Source organism: Oreochromis niloticus, linkage group LG19 (genome assembly GCF_001858045.2).
Source record: "Oreochromis niloticus isolate F11D_XX linkage group LG19, O_niloticus_UMD_NMBU, whole genome shotgun sequence".
Lineage (NCBI taxonomy): Eukaryota > Metazoa > Chordata > Actinopteri > Cichliformes > Cichlidae > Oreochromis > Oreochromis niloticus.
Genome location: NC_031983.2, coordinates 20168069 through 20186799, shown reverse-complemented (window position 1 = coordinate 20186799; position 18731 = coordinate 20168069). Strand labels below are relative to the sequence as shown.

At 40.2% G+C, this 18731-nt stretch overlaps 1 protein-coding gene across 3 annotated transcripts in view; it reads left to right on the top strand.

The window, feature by feature from the left end:
• The window catches only part of pls1 (plastin 1 (I isoform)), a 37869-nt gene that overhangs the window by 16135 nt on the left and 3003 nt on the right, over nt 1-18731 (top strand). For 2 of the 3 annotated variants that reach the window (XM_013270104.3, XM_013270103.3), the window contains exons 5-8: nt 15392-15521; nt 16371-16503; nt 16913-16994; nt 17744-17909. In XM_013270104.3, coding sequence (XP_013125558.1) covers nt 15392-15521; nt 16371-16503; nt 16913-16994; nt 17744-17909 — 511 coding nt within the window. Of the gene's footprint in view, nt 1-12218; nt 12492-12849; nt 12941-15145; nt 15307-15391; nt 15522-16370; nt 16504-16912; nt 16995-17743; nt 17910-18731 lie in introns of those variants that run through there. The other variant, XM_003443008.5, reaches the window with a different exon arrangement.

Genomic DNA, 18731 nt, shown 5'->3' with positions numbered 1-18731 from the left:
GTGCACAGGCACCTGGGAAATGCCCACCCATCAGTGCAATGAGAAGATAAAACACAGTCAATTGAGTGTGATATTAATATTTTTAAAGGCCAACCTTTCCCTTAATTAAAGATCTGGGCGTTTTTTTTATTTTTGTTTTGCATGTTTTAATATTTTGTTGTGTTGTGATTTGCAGTGTCTTGTGTTGTTTCTTTTTAAATTTGTTTAAAAGGAAAGATCTGAAAATTTAAATGTTAAAAGTTGAATTGTAAATTCAACCCCCCCCACCACCACCACACACACACACACACACACACACACACGCTATAAAGGTGTGTGTGTGAATAAATAAAAGAATATTTATATAATAAACATATATAAATAAAAAACACATTTTTTTTACATTAGTAGTTCATTTTGTGCATAATTTTATATTTTTGTTGATAATAAATTAATTAAAGCAACAAAACACCCTGAAGAGCCGCCGGTTCTCTAAATAGAGCCGGAATTCTCATCACTATATCCTACCGTATATTTCAAATAGGTGTAGCCCTGTCTAAAGTTATTCAGGCTTGCAGAATAAAGAAAAAAAAAAAGTTTATGGTTATAAAAGTGGTTAAAATATAAATAGTTGTTAAAAGGTTTAAAAAACATATGCTTGGTTACCAAGGTATTTCATTTACTGTTAAGAGTTCAATAAATAAAAGGGTTTCATGATTTAGAGTTCATTCATTGTGCAGCAGCAATAGGGCTTTGGAGCGTGATGTCACGGGAGGGGGCGTGGCCACCGAGGCGCTATTTTAGCAGGCCAAACAAACGGCTAAAGGAGCGAAAGCATCAACTATGGTTCGCATTTGCTGTGTTGTCGGTTGTAATGTTAGATCGCACGGAATAAGCTGGAAAATGCGCTCTCTTTTTATTTTTTCACCACCTGGAAGCAACGTGAGGGAGCTCATGTATCGGATGTTACCCAAAGAAGGCGTGTAGCCTGGATAGCAGCTGTGAGACGAGCTGATATCCAGTTCTCTACCATCCGAAGATATCTGTTGGTGTGCTCCAGACATTTTCATTCAAGTAAGTTCTAAATAACTTCATACTACTCTTTATAGCCTGTTAGTTTTATTTTCAATGCGCTCTGAGGTCATAGCAAATTAGAATAAACATCCTAATGAGTGATTTTGTAGATATAGAATAGAATAGAAATCAACTTTACTGTCATTGCACATGTCACTAGTACAGGCAACTCACAGCGTTGGTCAATTATTAAAGTTGTTCTTCTTTCCTCAAGTGTTGCTGGAGTTCCTGCTTTTTTAACTAGTACAGGCAACGAAATGCAGTTTGCATCCATCCAGAAGTGCTTTAGCCATAATATAGATATATTACAAAGTATATATTAGCAATAATATAGATATATAGATATATTACAGAAACGGGTCTGTTATAGCTATGAGGGTACAAAATATGGGTCTATTATGGGTATGTTAGAATGTACACAGTATGAAGGTATGTTATGAATATGCTATAACCAATGATCCCTCTAAGCTGCGCACGTGCGCAATTGCGCGCTGCTGGCACGGTCTCTGCGCACAGAAAATCTGCGTTACGCACAAAAAAATCTACCTGAATTGAAATTAAAATTAATACTTGAACAATTCTGTTTTGCAGTGTTAGTCAGTAAGTGACTGGCTGCTCCCGTATGAGATTAGAACGATGCCACCTTATCCCATAGTCCAGCCAATAATGCGATTCACATTCGTATATATGCAGCTAATCAACGTCGTTGACAGGCTATGACAGCGTCCTTATGTCCCGACACCGGTATCTTTGCTCGCAAAAGCTGATGAGGAGTGAAGCCACGTTAATGACAACGTGTACAACCTTTGGAGATGTGAGCAGGACAGACGGAACAATTGACGGAAAAAGTGTGGACTTTATATCAGTTTTTAAATTGTGTTGATAGGCCACGTAAAACCAGAGCTATGATAAAAAATATACGCAATGTACTATAACAATGTATTTAGGAATGATCGCATAGTATATGACTTTTTGAATCACGATGGACGCTGCCCGGCTCGATCTCAAAGAGGTCATCACGGGGCATGCTCAATACAGATGTTCAATGATACGTGTAACAAATAAAGAAACATGACCAACAATCATTTTTTGCAGCGTTTTTTTTTTTTTTTTTTTTTTTGTATTGTGTAAAAGTCAAGTTTTTATACCGGTCCAGGTCGGGGAAAGCGTCTTTTTCATTTTTTTGAGTTGAGCAGGTTTTCTCCCCCGTCACGCGGGTGTTTGGCCTCCATACACCCCCGCATCCTCCTCCACCTCCGATTTAAGATGCTTGTACTGCTCGCAAGCTTGATGGTTAGGGATGGAAGATAAGGAGATGTTTGATTCGACTTATTTAAAAATAAATAAGTCGAACAACGTAGTTACAAAAGCCATCCATCCTTTCAGGGGAATTTGGTTTTTGCTTTTAAAAGATAGGGGGTGTCACAGTTCTGGGTCAGTGACCCAGTGTTTTGAGTTTTGCATTATTATTGAACTTTGATTTTGTTAGTATTTTGGTTTCTATGTTAACGTTCTTAAGTATTTTTCTCTATAGTGTTCCAAGGTTGCTCTGTCTCCCCTTGTGTCTATGTGTTGTGTTTCCTGTTTTACTTTGTAAGTCTGTGTCTCATGTCAGTGTGTCTAGTTTGGCTTCCTCTGGTCTTGTTGTGTTTGATTACTCCCAGGTGTGCTCTCCTCCTGTGTCCCATTCCCTCGTTATCCCTCATTGTATTTTAGTCCTGTGTTTCTCTCAGTCAGTGTCGCGTCGTCCCCTCATGCTGTGTGGTTTTCCCTCTGTGCTCCTCGTCCCTCGTTCCAGGTTTCTTAGTGTTTAGTATTAGTTTATAGTTTTGTTTTGTTTTTTGCACGTTTATTGTTTATGGAGTTTTTTCTGCTACTGCAATAAAAGCAGCCTCTTTGAGTTTACTCTTCCGTCTGAGTGTCCTGCGTTTTGGGTCCTACATCCTGCGTGCCACAGCCAATTCATGACAGGGAGAGGTTTTTAAATAAGTCGATCATATGAGATCCCCGCACCACATCCCCCTTATAAACAAATTCTCCCCTCTTTGTCCAGCTTCCTCCGCCATCAGCTAATTTCTGCATAATGTAGCGTGCATTCTTGTGGTCCCGCGAGGGTAGGGTGGTATTAGGCAGCGCTCGTTATGATTCCACTGAATTTTTTGTTGCTCTTTAAAAAAGAGACGTGTTTGAAGTTGTACTGACCTGAAAAGTTAAAAAACTTACTGGGGCTTCTAACCAGGGTGGTTTGCACTAGATTGGTTCTCTGAGCAAACTTACCCAAGAAGCTGTGGAGACACAGTTTAGACACCTGTCTCTTGGCCGGATTCACCTCGATTTTAGATGGGTCTAACCATATGCCCTGATGCCTCTCGTACTCTTTCATGTATTTACGTCTCTCTTCATCATCATGAGCCGCTTCTGGAGGATAGCCCGAGGCTTCCTGTTTGCCTTTGAGAAAGGTGTGAATGTATCCTGCAAAGATGCTGCTGCTACGCTGCTCAAAGTGCCAGATCCCTGTGATTTTACCCACCCTGTACCCTAATTCTAAGTCTTTATTGAACTCGACCCAAACCCCGGTAAGAGCTCCAGCCTTCTCGTCGTGAGGGCACGAACCGTTTCGGTAATTAGTCTCAGCGCAAGTGCAGCAGAGGGTAAAGATCTTGCCTCGGGATGTTTTGTACGGTAGAACAGGGAAAAAGAGCCCTCACATCGGATACACCATGGCTCAGATCAACCCGAAATAATGACGAGGGTCGTCAAAATTCTTGCGGATGATTTTAGGGTGATGCAGGGGGTAAGGGCGCTTTGCGTTGACGTAAGGTAACAGGGATGTGACGTCTACATAATACACATTTTCTCCGGGCGAGGCGCTGTACTGCAGCCTCAAGGCCGAAGTTTGCCCTCCGTAAAGGGTTGAGTGAAGAGACAGAGGTTCGGGAGCGTGGTAGCTCTGCAGGAACTTTTTGACCTCCTCGTCTGATTTTTTCATCTCGCTCCATTCGTGCTCCCTCATCAAGACTGTGCGGACGTGGTGAACATTTCTCAGCTCCCAGAGCCCTGGCCTCAGTAGAGGCGTGCAGGTTACCGTAGCACTTCGGACACCCGTTGTTGGGTCTGCGCTTCCACAGGCCCCGCTAGTTTAGAGACATATTCTCGTTGACAACAAAAACAAGACAGAACATCTTTTACTTGCTAGCAAGGGAGGTCCCGGTCAGTGTCTCAGAAAAACACTCTGAATCCTACCACAGACTGACCCCGACTCAGGCCTCCGCTCGCTGCCTTTTATTGAAAACAGTTACAGTACACACAAGCACCTCCCATTGTAAAACCCCCCTGTGGTTACAAAAGATAAGGCACTATGTGTGTATGTGTGTGCACGTGTATGCATGTGCGAGAATGTGTGTGTGTGTGTATGTGTTTGAGTGTGTGTGTGTGTGTGTGTGTGTGTGTGTGTGTGTTTGGGGGTGCGTTTGTGTGACCTCCTGCCCACAAAAGGATCATAAAAGCAGGAAGCTCACTACACAAGAAAACAGAACTTTCAGATAGGATGTCCCTAATAAAACACTTCAGCCTCCCCCACCAACAAACTGGCTGGAGAGGTGGTCAGAGACAAAGGAATTTCTTTGATCATGCTGCTTGAACTAAGACTTACAAATTTAAGTAACACAATGACAACATTTAACAATTTGACTCCAACAGTGAGTTCTTAAATTATTCCTTTATATGTTATAGTGATGGGAATTCCGGCTCTTTCGGCTCGGCTCACGAAAAAGAGCCGGTTCTTTTGGCTACCAACCGGCTCTTCAGGTTGTTTTGATGCTGTAATTAATTTATTATCAACAACAATATGTAATTATGCACAAAAGGAATTACGAATGTAAAAAAATGTGGTTTTACTTATATATGTTTATATATAAATATAAACAGTGGCCTCTAGAGACAAAGCACATACAAACTCCAAAACAAGTACCAACTCCAAAGCACATACAAACTCAGACGCATGTACAAACTCCAAAACACGTTGCTAGCGTTAACTGAACTTCCAAAACAGAGCTACCTAGATCACTTAAATTACACGACTGAAACCATATGTGTATTGTTTGTGTATTTATATACCAACACTCATATATATTCAAGTAATTAAAAAAAAAAAAAAGTTCATTTGCCTGTTACTACCACACACCAAATCCGGTCGTTGGTACTTCCTGGCTTGTGTAGCCACTAGGTAACAAAACCTCAATACTGCCCCTAGCATCCTGGAGCACTGCCGTTGTGTTTTGCCGTTGCAGAATCAGAATCAGAAGACTTTATTTATCCCCAAGGGGCAATTAACATACAACAGAGCAGCATAACGTTGAAGATAAGGTCAGTAAGAACAGGCAATAAGAGTGAGATAATAAATACACAGAATATACAGTATATACTGTTTTAAAATTACACAGTTTTAAAATTAAAGTGACTGAAAGGTGAATAAATAACTGTAAGTGACTAAAAGTGAATAAAGTGTCGGTAGTATAAAAAGAGTGTAGAGTAGTTTATGTTTATGGGTGTGGGAAATGATCTTATTGGCTGGAGTTAAAAAGCAGAGTGGCTTTGGGGACAAAGGTGGCTCTCCTCCTCTCAGTCCTGCAGGAAATGCAGCGGAGGCGTTGCCCAGAGGGGAGCCATTGAAATGCAGGGTGAAGAATGTGAGAGGGGTCGTTGATGATTTTGGCTGCCTGTCTAAGGGCCTGTTGGCTGAAAACCTGTGCCAGAGTTCTGACAGGCAGGCCAATGATTTTAGAACACACTGATGCAGTGTCCTGCAGTCTGTTCCTGTTCTGAAGGCTGAGGGAGTGGAACCAGCAGGTGATGGAGAAGGTCATGATGCTTTCCAGGAAGGCATAGTAAAAAGTCATCATGATGGGTGTGCTGACTCCAAAGGACTTGAGTTTTCTAAGGAGGTATAGTCGTTGGTGGCACCTCCTGAGAATCTCCTCTGTGTTGGTAGAGAATTTCAGGAGGTTGTCAAAGATGGTTCCCAGGTATTTGTACTCCTCAACTACCTCCACTGGAGAGCACACAGCCCTGGGGGAAGCCAGTGGAGGTGGAACGGAGACCGGAAAAAGAGTTGTTCACCCGAACCTTCTGAGTCCTGTTGGTCAAAAAGTCCAATATCCACAGGATTAGCTGTTCATCCAGGTGATATCGGGAGGAAAGTTTAGTGGCCAGGATATGAGGCTGCAGAGTGTTGAACGCTGATGAGAAATCAGCAAACAGAAGTCTGGCAGAGGAGTCAGGGAGCTCCAGATGTTTGTGGATGGAGTCCAAGATGAAGATTTTTGCATCATCGACAACTCCGCGTGCACGGTAAGCAAACTGGAGTGGGTCCATCAGGGGGTCAGTTGCTCTTACGATGTGCTGTTTTATGATCTTCTCCATGGCCTTCATCACCAGGGAGGTGAGGGCCACAGGACGAAGATCATTCAGAGACTTTGGGTTGTTTCTTTTGGGGATGGGGATGACTGTGGAGTGTTTCCACAGGGGGACGGTGTGACTGTCAATTGAATGTTGAAATAGAGTCCGGAACACACTTCCTAGTTGCCCTGCACAGTGCCTCAGAACTCGACTGCTGATGTTGTCAGGGCCGGGTGAGCTCCTTTCCCTGGTCCTCCTGAGGGCTCTCACCACGTCCTCAGTCCTGAAGGTGAGTGCAGAGCTGCCAGGTTTTAGTGAGGATCTGGACTCCTCAAGCTGGGCAATGTTGTCCGTCTCAAACCTGGTGTAGAAAGCGTTGAGGTCGTCTGTGAGGGAGGAGGGGTTGCTGTCCTCCACCTGGATGGTTCTGGGGATGGTGACTGCAGTATTCACAGAGGCCATGGTTTTGAGGTGCTGCCAGGCTGAGTGGAGGTCCCCTGTGGTGAATTTCTTTCAACTTTATACTCTAGTTTAGCAGTTTTTATGGCCCTCTTGACCTCCCTGTTGACCTCTTTTTTATCCAGAGCAGAGCCAGTGAAGAAAATCCTCTTTTTTTTATTAAGGATTCCCTTGAGTTCCTTGGTGATCCAGGGTTTGTTGTTGGGGTAGATGGAGACTGTTTTTGAGGGCATAATGTTGTCAACACAGAAGGAGATGTATGATGTCACCGTGTTGACTTGTTCATCGATGTCATCAGAGGGAGAAAGAAGGCTGTCCCAGTCAGTGGCTTTGACACATCCTTGTAGGGTGAGGATACCTTCCGCTGTCCACTGCTTGATGTTTTTGGTGACCTTTTTAATCCTCTTGATGACTGGGGTGTAAGCAGGGGCCAGCAGGATGGTGTTGGTGGTCTGCTGAGCCGAGAGGGGGGAGGGGGAGGGCTTTAAATGCATCTGGTACAGAGCCATAGCATTTATCCAGAGTCTTCTCCTGACGTGTGCTGCATGTAGCATACTGTTGGTATCCTTTAAGCGACTTGTCAGGGGAACAGTGGTTGAAATCACGCAGGATGAACTTGGGAGAGTCCGATGATAATTGTTCCAGTTTGTACAGAGTGTTGGTGATGTACTCTGTGGCTTTAGCTGCATCAGCTCTGGGGTGGATGTAAACCAAGATGATGAAAAGCTGTGGGAATTCTCTGGGGAGGTAGTAGGGCGCAGGGAAACAGCCAGAAGCTTGATGTCTGTAGTGCACAGCTTCTCCCTCACAGTGACTGTAGAGCACCAGCTGTTGTTTACATACAGACACACGCCGCCGCCATGTTGCTTCCCGGTGCGTTTGCGGTCTCTGTCCAGACGAAGAGGTGGTGAAAAGCCATCAATGTGCAGCGTGCTGTCGTAGTCGCTGTTGTTTAACCACGATTCCATAAAAGCCAGAACGGAGGCAGTCCTGTACTCATGCAGGTGGTTGACGCAGGCTTGCAGCTCGTCCAGCTTGCAGCTCGTCCAGCTTGGAGCGGAGAGACCGCACATTAGCAAGGATAATGGACGTGAGCGCTCGTTGTTTGTGTGTCTCCCTCTTTAGTCTGGCTCTCACCCCACTCTCCTCTCCTGGTTACCTTGTTATTGTGAGTTTTTCGATTTCCGTATCCACGGAGTATTTCCTCGGGAAAGTACTCCGTGGAAGCGGAGCGGAAAAGCCGGAGGCCGGGCTGCAGCTGCAGCCGCAGCTGAATAAGGGAGTCCCTGGTGTAGGTGAGCCTTGGGGTCATGTCGAAGTGTCGGAAACAAGTCCGAAAAATCACAAAAATGCGGAAAAGGAAAAGAATACAAATATACCGAGTAGACGCCGAAACACAACAACGAAAAGAGCATTAAAGTTAGAAAAAGAACGCAAAACTGCTCAGCTGACTGGCCGGTCAACCGCACGAGCAGCAAAGTTCACATGCTTTGGAGTTTGTACGTGCTTCGGAGTTTGTACGTGTTTTGGAGTTTGTACGTGCTTTGTCTCTAGGGGCCACCGTAAATATACTTTTATTTATTCACTCCACATAAAATGTAATAAATAAATGATAAAATACAAAAACCAACTATTTACATTTCAACTTTTAACTATTTACATTTTCAGCTTTTTCCTTTTAAACAAATTTAAAGTGAAACAACACAAAACACTGCAAACGCATTACACCCAACACTGATTACACCAGTGACTTTATTGATTTGTCATTGAAAATACAGAGTTAGGATTTTTATAAATCTATTGAAGCTTTGAAAATTATTACATTTCAACATTAAATGCAGTCAGAATTGATTTCAAAGTTACTTGAAACTACAATTAATGAACAGGTTTAGGGTTAACAAACCCACCATTTTAATTTCACTTTTTTGGAACATGTTTAGTGCTGAATAAAGCTCCATTCATGAGTGCTACTAAGAAGCAGTAATGAAAAGCACCATCATCAGCCATTGTTGTTTCATTCACAAAAAGCTGAAGCTCATTTGCACATGTGTGTGCAATCGGGAGATTTTTGCTTTTATCGTGAATGAATGTTATTTTAGGAGCTGGTTGAAAACCTATGGCTGCTGCTCCCAGTGGCAAAAGCCAAGATGTAACTAGGCCTCAAAGCCTTCACAAATGCCTCTTCATCCTTGGTAAGAGTCCTTTCTCCAAGTGCGTCTCTCAGCTCTTTATCTAAAAAAAAAAAGGAAAACCACCGTTAACCTGGAGACTTGAAAACAGTTAAAGCTTGAGCTAACAACTAAATGATGACTAATGTATTTATAAAAATACAGAGGTTCTGTCTTTGCTTTGCATATCAGTTGTAAGCTTTCATACATGTTTATTCCTGTTTTGTGTGTGCGTGTGACATAAAAAGACAAATTAAGTTTTACTTTAGTGTCCTGAATTGTTTCATGGCCAGACTACATTCTATGTGAATTTCTGCTTACTTTCGACACACTGGAGAAATTCCCGAAATTTGACCACCATCAGCTCCTCTCTAACTCTTCTGTTGCTCCCAAGGACAGAATAGCTTGGCCTGAGAACCCCAGCAATGAAACTGGCTGTCAGATCTTTATCCTCCCCTGGTAGGTCAAGCAGAACACGCAAACTGGGGTTCTGTCTCAAGAGTGATAAAATCTAGACAGGAAAGTTTAAGTAATGGTTAAATTCCAATTTTAAATTCAAAAAGCAGCTCACTCTAAATGTTTATTATAAAATAATGACTAATTGATACAGAACAAATATGAATCTCACTCCATAGTAGGACAAGCCATCAGTTAGTTGATCGAAACAGCTTTGCCGTTGCAGGACTGCAAGGTATAGAGCTGCATTTTTCACAAACAGGTGACTGTGAGTGGAAGACCTTCAACTTGATATCGCCATGAGTCGCAGCAGCTGACTGCTTTCTCAAAATCATGATGAGTTGTTGCATTTACAACCTAAATATTTAAGAAAAAAACTTTAAATGTTTGTTTTTTACCAGTGTAAACAAATACTGCAGATGGTTCATTTTAATTGGACTCAAAGTTTTTTGTTTTAGTTTATTTGGCTGTATTTCACCAATGTAAGTTTTTTTTTGAAAAGGAAACAAAATGAAAATATAACACATGGAATTGCTTCTAATAACCAACAGTGTATTTATTATAGCAAAACTATGGCTAGGCAATTATTAAAGAACACAAGAAGACTTGTGAATATAGTAAATATTACAATATTCTTGTTATAATATTGCAATTCACCTTTTTCAGATTCTCTCTTAACTCAGGGCCACCAATATCATCCGGTGTTAGGTGTACTTGAAGAATGTCTCCTGACACAATGTAGTCTACTACATGTGGAGAGAGAAAGGCAGGTGCTTCTCCACCTTGCACTATTATCGTGGACAACATCATGCCAATGGTTCGATATACTCCATTTCACAAGTGTAGGATGTTAAATTTCAGTGTGCATCCATTTGGTGTAGCTGAAAAATAACACACATAAAAAGTATATTCTGTACAGACCCCAACTGATATCTTGAGATTGACAGACATGTCAAAATTGTAAAAAAAAAAAAGTATTTTTTTTTTTTACCGTTTCAGACACACAGAACATCTGTAGTCATTTATTAACTTGGTAATGTTCTGTCAAACAATGTTCAGATCAATTTGCCATTTACAAAAACCAGTCAGCTAAATGACATGTGTAAGAAGGCCTACCGAGCGGTATGGTATCCCAGTGGAGACGGCAGGTCTACTTGGTCCGGGTGCATTGCTGGATTCCTAAGGAAACATTTACATCAAGAACGACTGTTACCTACCAAATAAATATATAGAGTTGTATGATGTTCGATCTCTGTCTGCTGCCTACCAAATAAAATAATTGAGGACTAGCTAAGTAATTTAGCTTTGCTAGTTTAGCTAACACTGCTATCAACCCGTCCAAAATGCTATACAATAAACTTACCAAGTGCTGCGGTGATTGTGAGGTAGAGACTGCAGCTACTGAGGGTGCACTACCGCTGAATCTTTGGATGGCCGACAAAACGGCTCTTCCAATGTTTTCAGCTAAATCGCTGGACATGCTGGTAGGGAACAGGTGAAGCAGTTCATGGCAGTGAAAAGTGACCGTGAGAAGAGCACAGACACACAACCTGACCACTACCGGCACACTTTAGCGCGGGAGGTTTTCTTAAAGCTTTTATTTTGGTATTTCAGTTGACCGACAATAAATTTGCATGTTAGCTAAATATTTAGTTTCCCGAAACATTTAGATTTAACATTTAGATTTAAATAAAATATTTACATTTAACATTTAACATTTAGATTTAACATTTAACATTTAGATTTAAATATAATATTTAGATTTAACATTTAACATTTAGATTCAACATTTAGCATTTAGATTTAACATTTAAAATGGTGTTTTAAATATAAAAAGTTACAAATATTTTACTAAATGTTGTAAAAAAAAAATGACTCGAAAAAACATGTTTTTGTAAGATTTTGAGCTAAATGTGGAAAAATGTTGCCGTTGATTTCGCCATTTTTCAGTTTACAAACGACGCCCCATAGCAAGCTGTGCAAGCCTCATGTTTTAAACATGTCTGACTTAGATGCAAAATGTGATCATGACTCCTTAAAAAACAGCTGCAAATACAAAATACAGTCATGAACTGAATGTAATTAACTAAAAAATCTATACTACCCTACAACTAATGGCCCCTTTTTAGTCAAAGCATCAAAAACTTCAGTGTTTGTTTTTAGTGACGTAGGCATAGCTGCTAAAAAAGGCCTACCAGCCAGCAATGTGTGAAAGAGAAAATAAAACAGAGCTTACAAGTTATTAAAAGTACTTGATAACACTCTAATCTGATCACTAAACTGAAGATGCAAAGTCCAAAGTATAAAAGCAACAGGTCATAGTTTTGCAAGGTGTGCGCTACATTATTTCTGTACTAGGATGAGCTGAAATGCTGGGCCACTGTGCCTGCATAAAGCCAAGCTAACTGTTTGCCCCTGCGTCCTTTCTTCGTGCTTCATGCCACATTAACAGTCTATCTATCTATCTATCTATCTTTCTATCTATCTATCTTTAAGCAAATGTAAGCTCTAACAGAGCAGTCAGGGTAAAAATGATCCATATTTGTATTTTCAAACTGCAGGCTGTGCATTTGGAAAACCTTTATTTATATATACATGTGTTTATCTTCTTTTTTTTTTTTTAAGCTGTCACTACTCTGGGATACATTGTAAGGCAGGTGTGCTTTGACTGCAAATGGCCCAAAAGGGACAAACATTTAAGCCTCCACAACAGTGGATAACAGGATGAGGTGTTAAATGTTAACTGTCAGAAGACGCTTGTCTCAGGGTCCAGGCAGGCCAAAGGTCCATTGTGTGCCTCCACCCGCTGACTCCTCCTAAAAGAGATAATCAGCTCTCCAGTGCGTCTACGATCCAGCTTCCTCTCTGCTCCGGTTTGAAACCTTGCAGAGCTCTGGAAGACTAGAGAGGCTTACTGCTCGAGAGACGACTGAGAGGGGAAACACAGCTAATGTGAAGGTAATTGTCCTTGACTTGTCTCACTTTGCCTTTTTAGTCCCTCAAGCAAAGAAGCATGTTTTACTTTAAAATGCTTTAGACTCAGAGATTAATGAAGAATCTTTAACGTATTTAAATGTGTTTCTATGTGGATGCTGATATGGGTGTAGATTGGAGAAAAAGAGATGTTAGTTCAAATGAAACCTACTTTTTTTACATTTAGATTTAGATTTGACAAGTTTTCACATGTATAGTAAATATATGGCTTTGCAGCAATAAAGTGTTACAACTCTCGCGTTAAGTTGTCAGGTCAGACTTTGTGTCCGTTGCTGAAAACTGCCCTTGTTGTGTGTTTTGGGGGGTTGGGGGCATATTTCAGGTACACAAAGCTGAAGCTACTATGGACAGTCACGTCATACAGATTTCCCGAGATGACTTGGAAGATCTAAAAGATGCCTTCAACAAAATCGGTCAGTTTCACACAGAGTCACGAACATGCATGCACAAACACACAAACACAACACACACACGGAAACTCTAACATGACACTATAAAGGTATTGACGGTAATTCTGAACAAAGTAAGAGTTTTACTGCCATCATAAAATAAAAGACTCTTATGTAAGCCAGTTTTACTGCTTACATTGTACTTTTTGTGAGAGACAGTTTCACGTGTAATAAACGTTGCCAAATTTTATCAGTTAACAATCACGGCTGCACAGTTGCAAAGATCTTGATAATAATGAGCGGTGTAAGAAAACAGATATTATCTTCCCATTTCTGCATGACATAAAAATATCAAGCACAAAGGATAACAGGTCAAAGGCATCAAACAGCAATTTGGAGCAATTTAAAAATTATTTTTAACACTGTTCATCCTGGTCAAAGTTCATCTCTAACACTCATGTTTCTTGGAACCTTAAAAGTCTGAACAAAACGCAAGAGAAATCCATCCAGTAGCTGCTTATCTACCTCTAATGAAGAGCTGGATAGGTTTTGACATCATCAGTGAAAACAACAAGCACCCATAAAGTACCACAAATAGTTTTTGCTTCATTTTAGTAACAAACCAGAAGCCCAGGAGCCACTGACACACTGAAAAAAAGGGATTGGCCATCTCTTGGATTCATGTAAGCATCTTGCGTGTATTTAACACAATTGCCTCATGCTTTAAAGTTAAGTGTAACTATATAGTAATAATATAGCAATGTTAAATCTCGCGACACCGCACGGGATTTCAGTCTCGCGCGTTTTGGATCGTGGTTTGAGGAAGGCATCCATCTCAGTCAAGCTGAGAAGCCGCCTGTACTTTTTTCGGTATACCCAAAAAAGTAAATTGGGTGGTTGTTACATTAAAAAAGTCTACCTTGTAATTTGAACACAAAAATGTCATGTTTCTGTCTTGAACGTAATTAAATCATGTAGGATCTGTATGAAATTCAACAACTTAATTTGTTCTTGTTGAGATGACATGATACAACCAAGTAAGAGTGGTTAGTTGCTGGACTCATGAAATTCACAAGATTGCATGAGATTTCAAACTGCAGGAAAATCACTGGAGTTATAAGAGGCAGACAACTACACACACACCACGTGTATGCTATCGTTATTTATTGTGATTTAATTTTCTACAGAAAACTCTGCATCAAGCCTTGAAATCATAGCTTTCCTACTTTTGTTAAGCCTGGATTGGTGGCATGGTGGTTAGTGCTGTTATCGCACAGCAAGAAAGTCCTGGGTTCAAATCCACAATCTGGCTAGTTTACAGCCAGGTTCAAATCTGGCTGTAAACTAGCCAGATTGTGTGATTTAATCCACAATCTGGCTAGGATTTGAACCCAGGATAGTCTGATTTGAACCCTGGGTAGTCTGGTTTCCTCCCACAGTTAAAAGTCATGCAGTCATTAGAGTTAGGTTAGGTTAATTGGTGATTCTAAATTACCTGTGAATGTGAGTGCACATGGTTGTCTCTATCTGATAGACTGGTGAGCTGTCCAGCATGTACCCTGCCTCGTAACCTATCACTTCAGGGTTATGCCCCAGCCCCCCTGCAACCCAGATAAAGATAGGAGGATGGTAGTTGTTGTAGATCCACTCAATTTTTATTACTCTAGACTTTGTTGAACATTATGTAATGTGAAGACAACATGTCGTATTTAAGTGACCAAGTAGTATTGGGGTAAAAGTTATTGAATAGTGTTGAAATGAAATGACAAAATTGTAAAGGATTAAAATATTCCAAGAGCTCAACTTACTTCATCTAAACATGTTTCAGTCGCGCTTTATCAACACAAAATGCACAGGTTTATTGAATATGAATAAGTTGTGTTGATTTAACTCAGTTGTTTAAGTTTCTGCCAAAGCAAAACACTAGTGTGCAACCAATGTCCACTATTGACTTAAGTAAATCCAACATGGCCCTTTTTTCATTGCATGCAGCCCCAGTGCAATGAAGTTTGTCCACATGAAACGATAAAGATTAGAATCTACAGAAAAGAAAGTTTACAATAATAAACTTGTAACTAAAAGTTATTTTTAAAAGGTAAATAAAACTGAAACCTAAGCCCGTAACAATCAACTAAAACACATCTATCTAACTCCAAACTTTTTTATTCATACAGTGACTATATGAATGATTATTTGCTGTTTTTGTATTTTCTGTGTCTCTGTGTCCAGATATTGATAACAGCGGCTATGTGAGTGAATGGGAGCTTCAGGAGCTGTTCAAAGAGGCAAGCCTCTCCCTTCCAGGCTACAAGGTCCGAGAGATAGTCGAGACCTTCATCGCTGGAGATACAAACAAAGATGGAAAGATCAGCTTTGAGGAATTTGTCTCTGTAAGTTTTGGTAGCACCTGGGAGTAAATAAACAAATTTACACACCTGATTACACATGAAGTAATGCATAATGTTTTGCTTTTAGATCTACCAAGACCTGAAGAGTAGACAGATCAGCGAGACATTTAAAAAAATTGTATCACGGAGGGATGGGATTCGTTCTTTTGGAGGAACATCGGGAATCTCTAGCGAGGGAACCCAACATTCCTACGCTGGTGAGGGACAACAAGCGTGTGTGTGTATGTGTGTGTGTGTGTGTGTGTGTTAGTGATGAATTTCCAATGATCGCACCAGTGAACGATTTTTGTGTGCATGATTAGCTCCAGCTTGTAAAGCAAAGATGTTAGTGAAAGCAAATACCTTATAATGTTAAATGCCCTGAAGACATCAACTGCTCCTCTGAAGGATATTCTATTCTATTCTATTCTAATCTCATTTTAGGGCCACGTGAGTAGGTCTTTAAATCCACTTATAAGGTATCCTTAATTAATCCTTAATTTAATAAACATTATATAAAACGTAATATATCAGTTATTACTGGTTAAAAGTGTTTATTAATGTTAGCAACTGGACCTCATTTACTAGGAATTTATTTTCGCTATACAGATTATGTAATTTCTATTTACAGCTATTCTGTATCTCAAACTCTTGGTTAGTTATTTTAATTCAGCATAGCTTTTTAAAAAATCAGAAGAAGGCAAAGATGAAGTCCTTGAAAAAAATAGAATTTTTGGCTCTAATGTAGATTATTAAATGAATTATAATTTAATGTAACAGCATTATAATGTTTATTTGATGTGGCACAAAACAACTGTAGGCTTCCCTTTGATTTTCTTGGCTGTTTAATTAAATTTTATTTTTTTTGTGTATTAAACGTCAGATAATAGTGGAAAATGTTTCCCTGAGGCCTGCAGAGAGTTAATAGTCTATCTTTGTGATTAAACAGTTCAGTCCAACACCATAATTTATTATAATAAACATCATAAACAGTCTACTAATCAGCTGAGTGGCTAATTGTGTAAGGTCCTACATTACTTACTGCAGAAATTTATGTGTGTGTTTAGATGAGGAGAAGGTGGCTTTTGTAAATTGGATCAACAAATCTTTGGCAAAAGATCCAGACTGCCAACATCTGCTGCCCATGAACCCTGACGATGAAAGCCTCTTCACCTCCGTCCGCGATGGCATCCTCTTATGGTATTAACACAAGCTCATGCACACAGGCAACCAAGAATAAGCACATCTATAAACATTTTTAGTTTGCACTTTTATGTTGTAGCAAAGGTTAAAAGAAAAATGGTGTAATCTTGTTTTACTATTGTTTTATAGTGTTTCAGAGCTCCTTCCTGCTCACATTTTCTCAGTGTGTCTCTCCTTATTTTACACTTGCTATCTTTCACAGACGAAAGATAGCAAGTGAACTATCAGATGGCAGAGATAAACAATAAATGTTGGATATAAAAAGGGGGAATTGAGAGCACTAAAGGGTCAGGAATCAAACTTGTGACGACCCAGTGCCCAAATCTGACTCTAAGTTACACTCATCTTAAACTAGATTCAGACTCAATTCACTCTTTTGCTTGTTTAAAAAAAAAATCTCTTTCAGCAAGATGATCAACCATTCTCAGCCAGACACGATTGATGAAAGAGTCATCAACACTAGGAAACCGACCACCTTTCATATGAGAGTGAGTAGCAGTTCTGAGTGAGTGGGTAAATACATATATTCATATCACCAATCCATGTTATTTGGAAAGAAAAGAATAACTGCACAATTCCTGCCAAATTTTAGCTGAGAGCATCTATAAAACTATATCATCAGCTTGTTTACTAAACTAAGCAATAAATCTTGAGGGGTAGTGGAAGCAGGCGTAATCAGCTTGCCAGATTCTGTGCAGACAAGAGTCTGCTGTTGTTTTTTTTTATAAGAGGCTAGCTTATGACCTTTGTTGCACCTAAAAAAGTAAAAAGAAAAATGAAGGTAGTGAAGGGAAATCCTCATTTAAGACACGACTACTTTAAAAGACTTGAATGTATTGGGAGAGATTTACTGTAGCTGGCACATGATAAGTCCTCTACTGAACATATGGATGTCAACTGAGATGATGATAGGCAGTAAATGTGTTAATGTGTTATCCTGAATATACTGATTCTCCTGGAATGTTGGACTTTGCAAAAAAGCCTGTAATATATTAACTTTTTACTGCATTGTCCTCTTCTTTTTCTTCTGCTGTGTTATATCCCATGAACACTTCTTCCTGGATGATATTTGTCCATTTTCAGCTTCTGCTTATTTCTGCTTAGTTTCTTGTTATTGGCAGGATTCAGTCTGTAGTCTCTATTTTCGCTGAGCTGTTTAAACAACAGAAACACTGCTGTATGACATGACACTGTTTCAGACTTTGATTTGAAATGCTGATGCAGTGTGTGTTTGTAGGAGAACCTGGTCTTGGCCTCAAATTCAGCCTCAGCTATTGGGTGCACGGTGGTGAGCATGGATGCCCATGACTTGATGGCTGGAAAACCCCACCTGGTTCTGGGATTGCTCTGGCAGGTTATCAAGATTGGCCTCTTTGCTGACATAGAAATCAGCAGGAACCAAGGTCAGTGCACACCTGCATGCACACACACAACTTCACATTTACAGCACTCACCCATGTGTGATGCAGTTCAAAGGAGAGGTTTGAAATGTAAAAATTAAGGCAAAACAGTGGAGCTTGTTAGGTCAAAACTGTATAACAGAGTCTTCGTCGGAGCTCAGTACACTGGGGTTTAACCCCTACAAGCCTGAACCATGAAATAATCGCCAGAAAACATTTTTTTAAATGAGCGTTTATTGAACCATCTGACAATTTTAAAAAAAGAAAAGAAAATAATTTGAAAGTGTTTGTGATTATATATTTCTTTTCTGTAAGCAGAAAACACATTTGGTGCTTTATTTTATTTTATTTTTATATGTTATATTATATTATCTGTAATCATACAGCCTCTAGGTACAAAAATATGTTACAAATCTTTGAATTTTTTTTTGCTTTTTTCGTAACAAATTAGCTCATTCCTTTGCATGTCTTCTTTACTTTGACCAGCATAACCACAACTGTATTACTTTTAATTGAGAGTGTCTTGCTGCTTCTAGGTAAAAATGCAGTTTTTGATTAAATGGTAAATGGCCTGTATTTGTATAGCACTTTACTTAGTCCCTAAGGACCCCAAAGCACTTTACACATTCAGTCATCCACCCATTCACACACTGGTGATGGCAAGCTACATTGTAGCCACAGCCGCCCTGGGGTGCACTGACAGAGGCAAGGCTGCCAGACACTGGCGCCACCGGGCCCTCTGACCACCACCAGTAGGCAACAGGTGAAGTGTCTTGCCCAAGGACACAACAATCGAGACTGTCGGAGCCGGGGCTCGAACCGGCA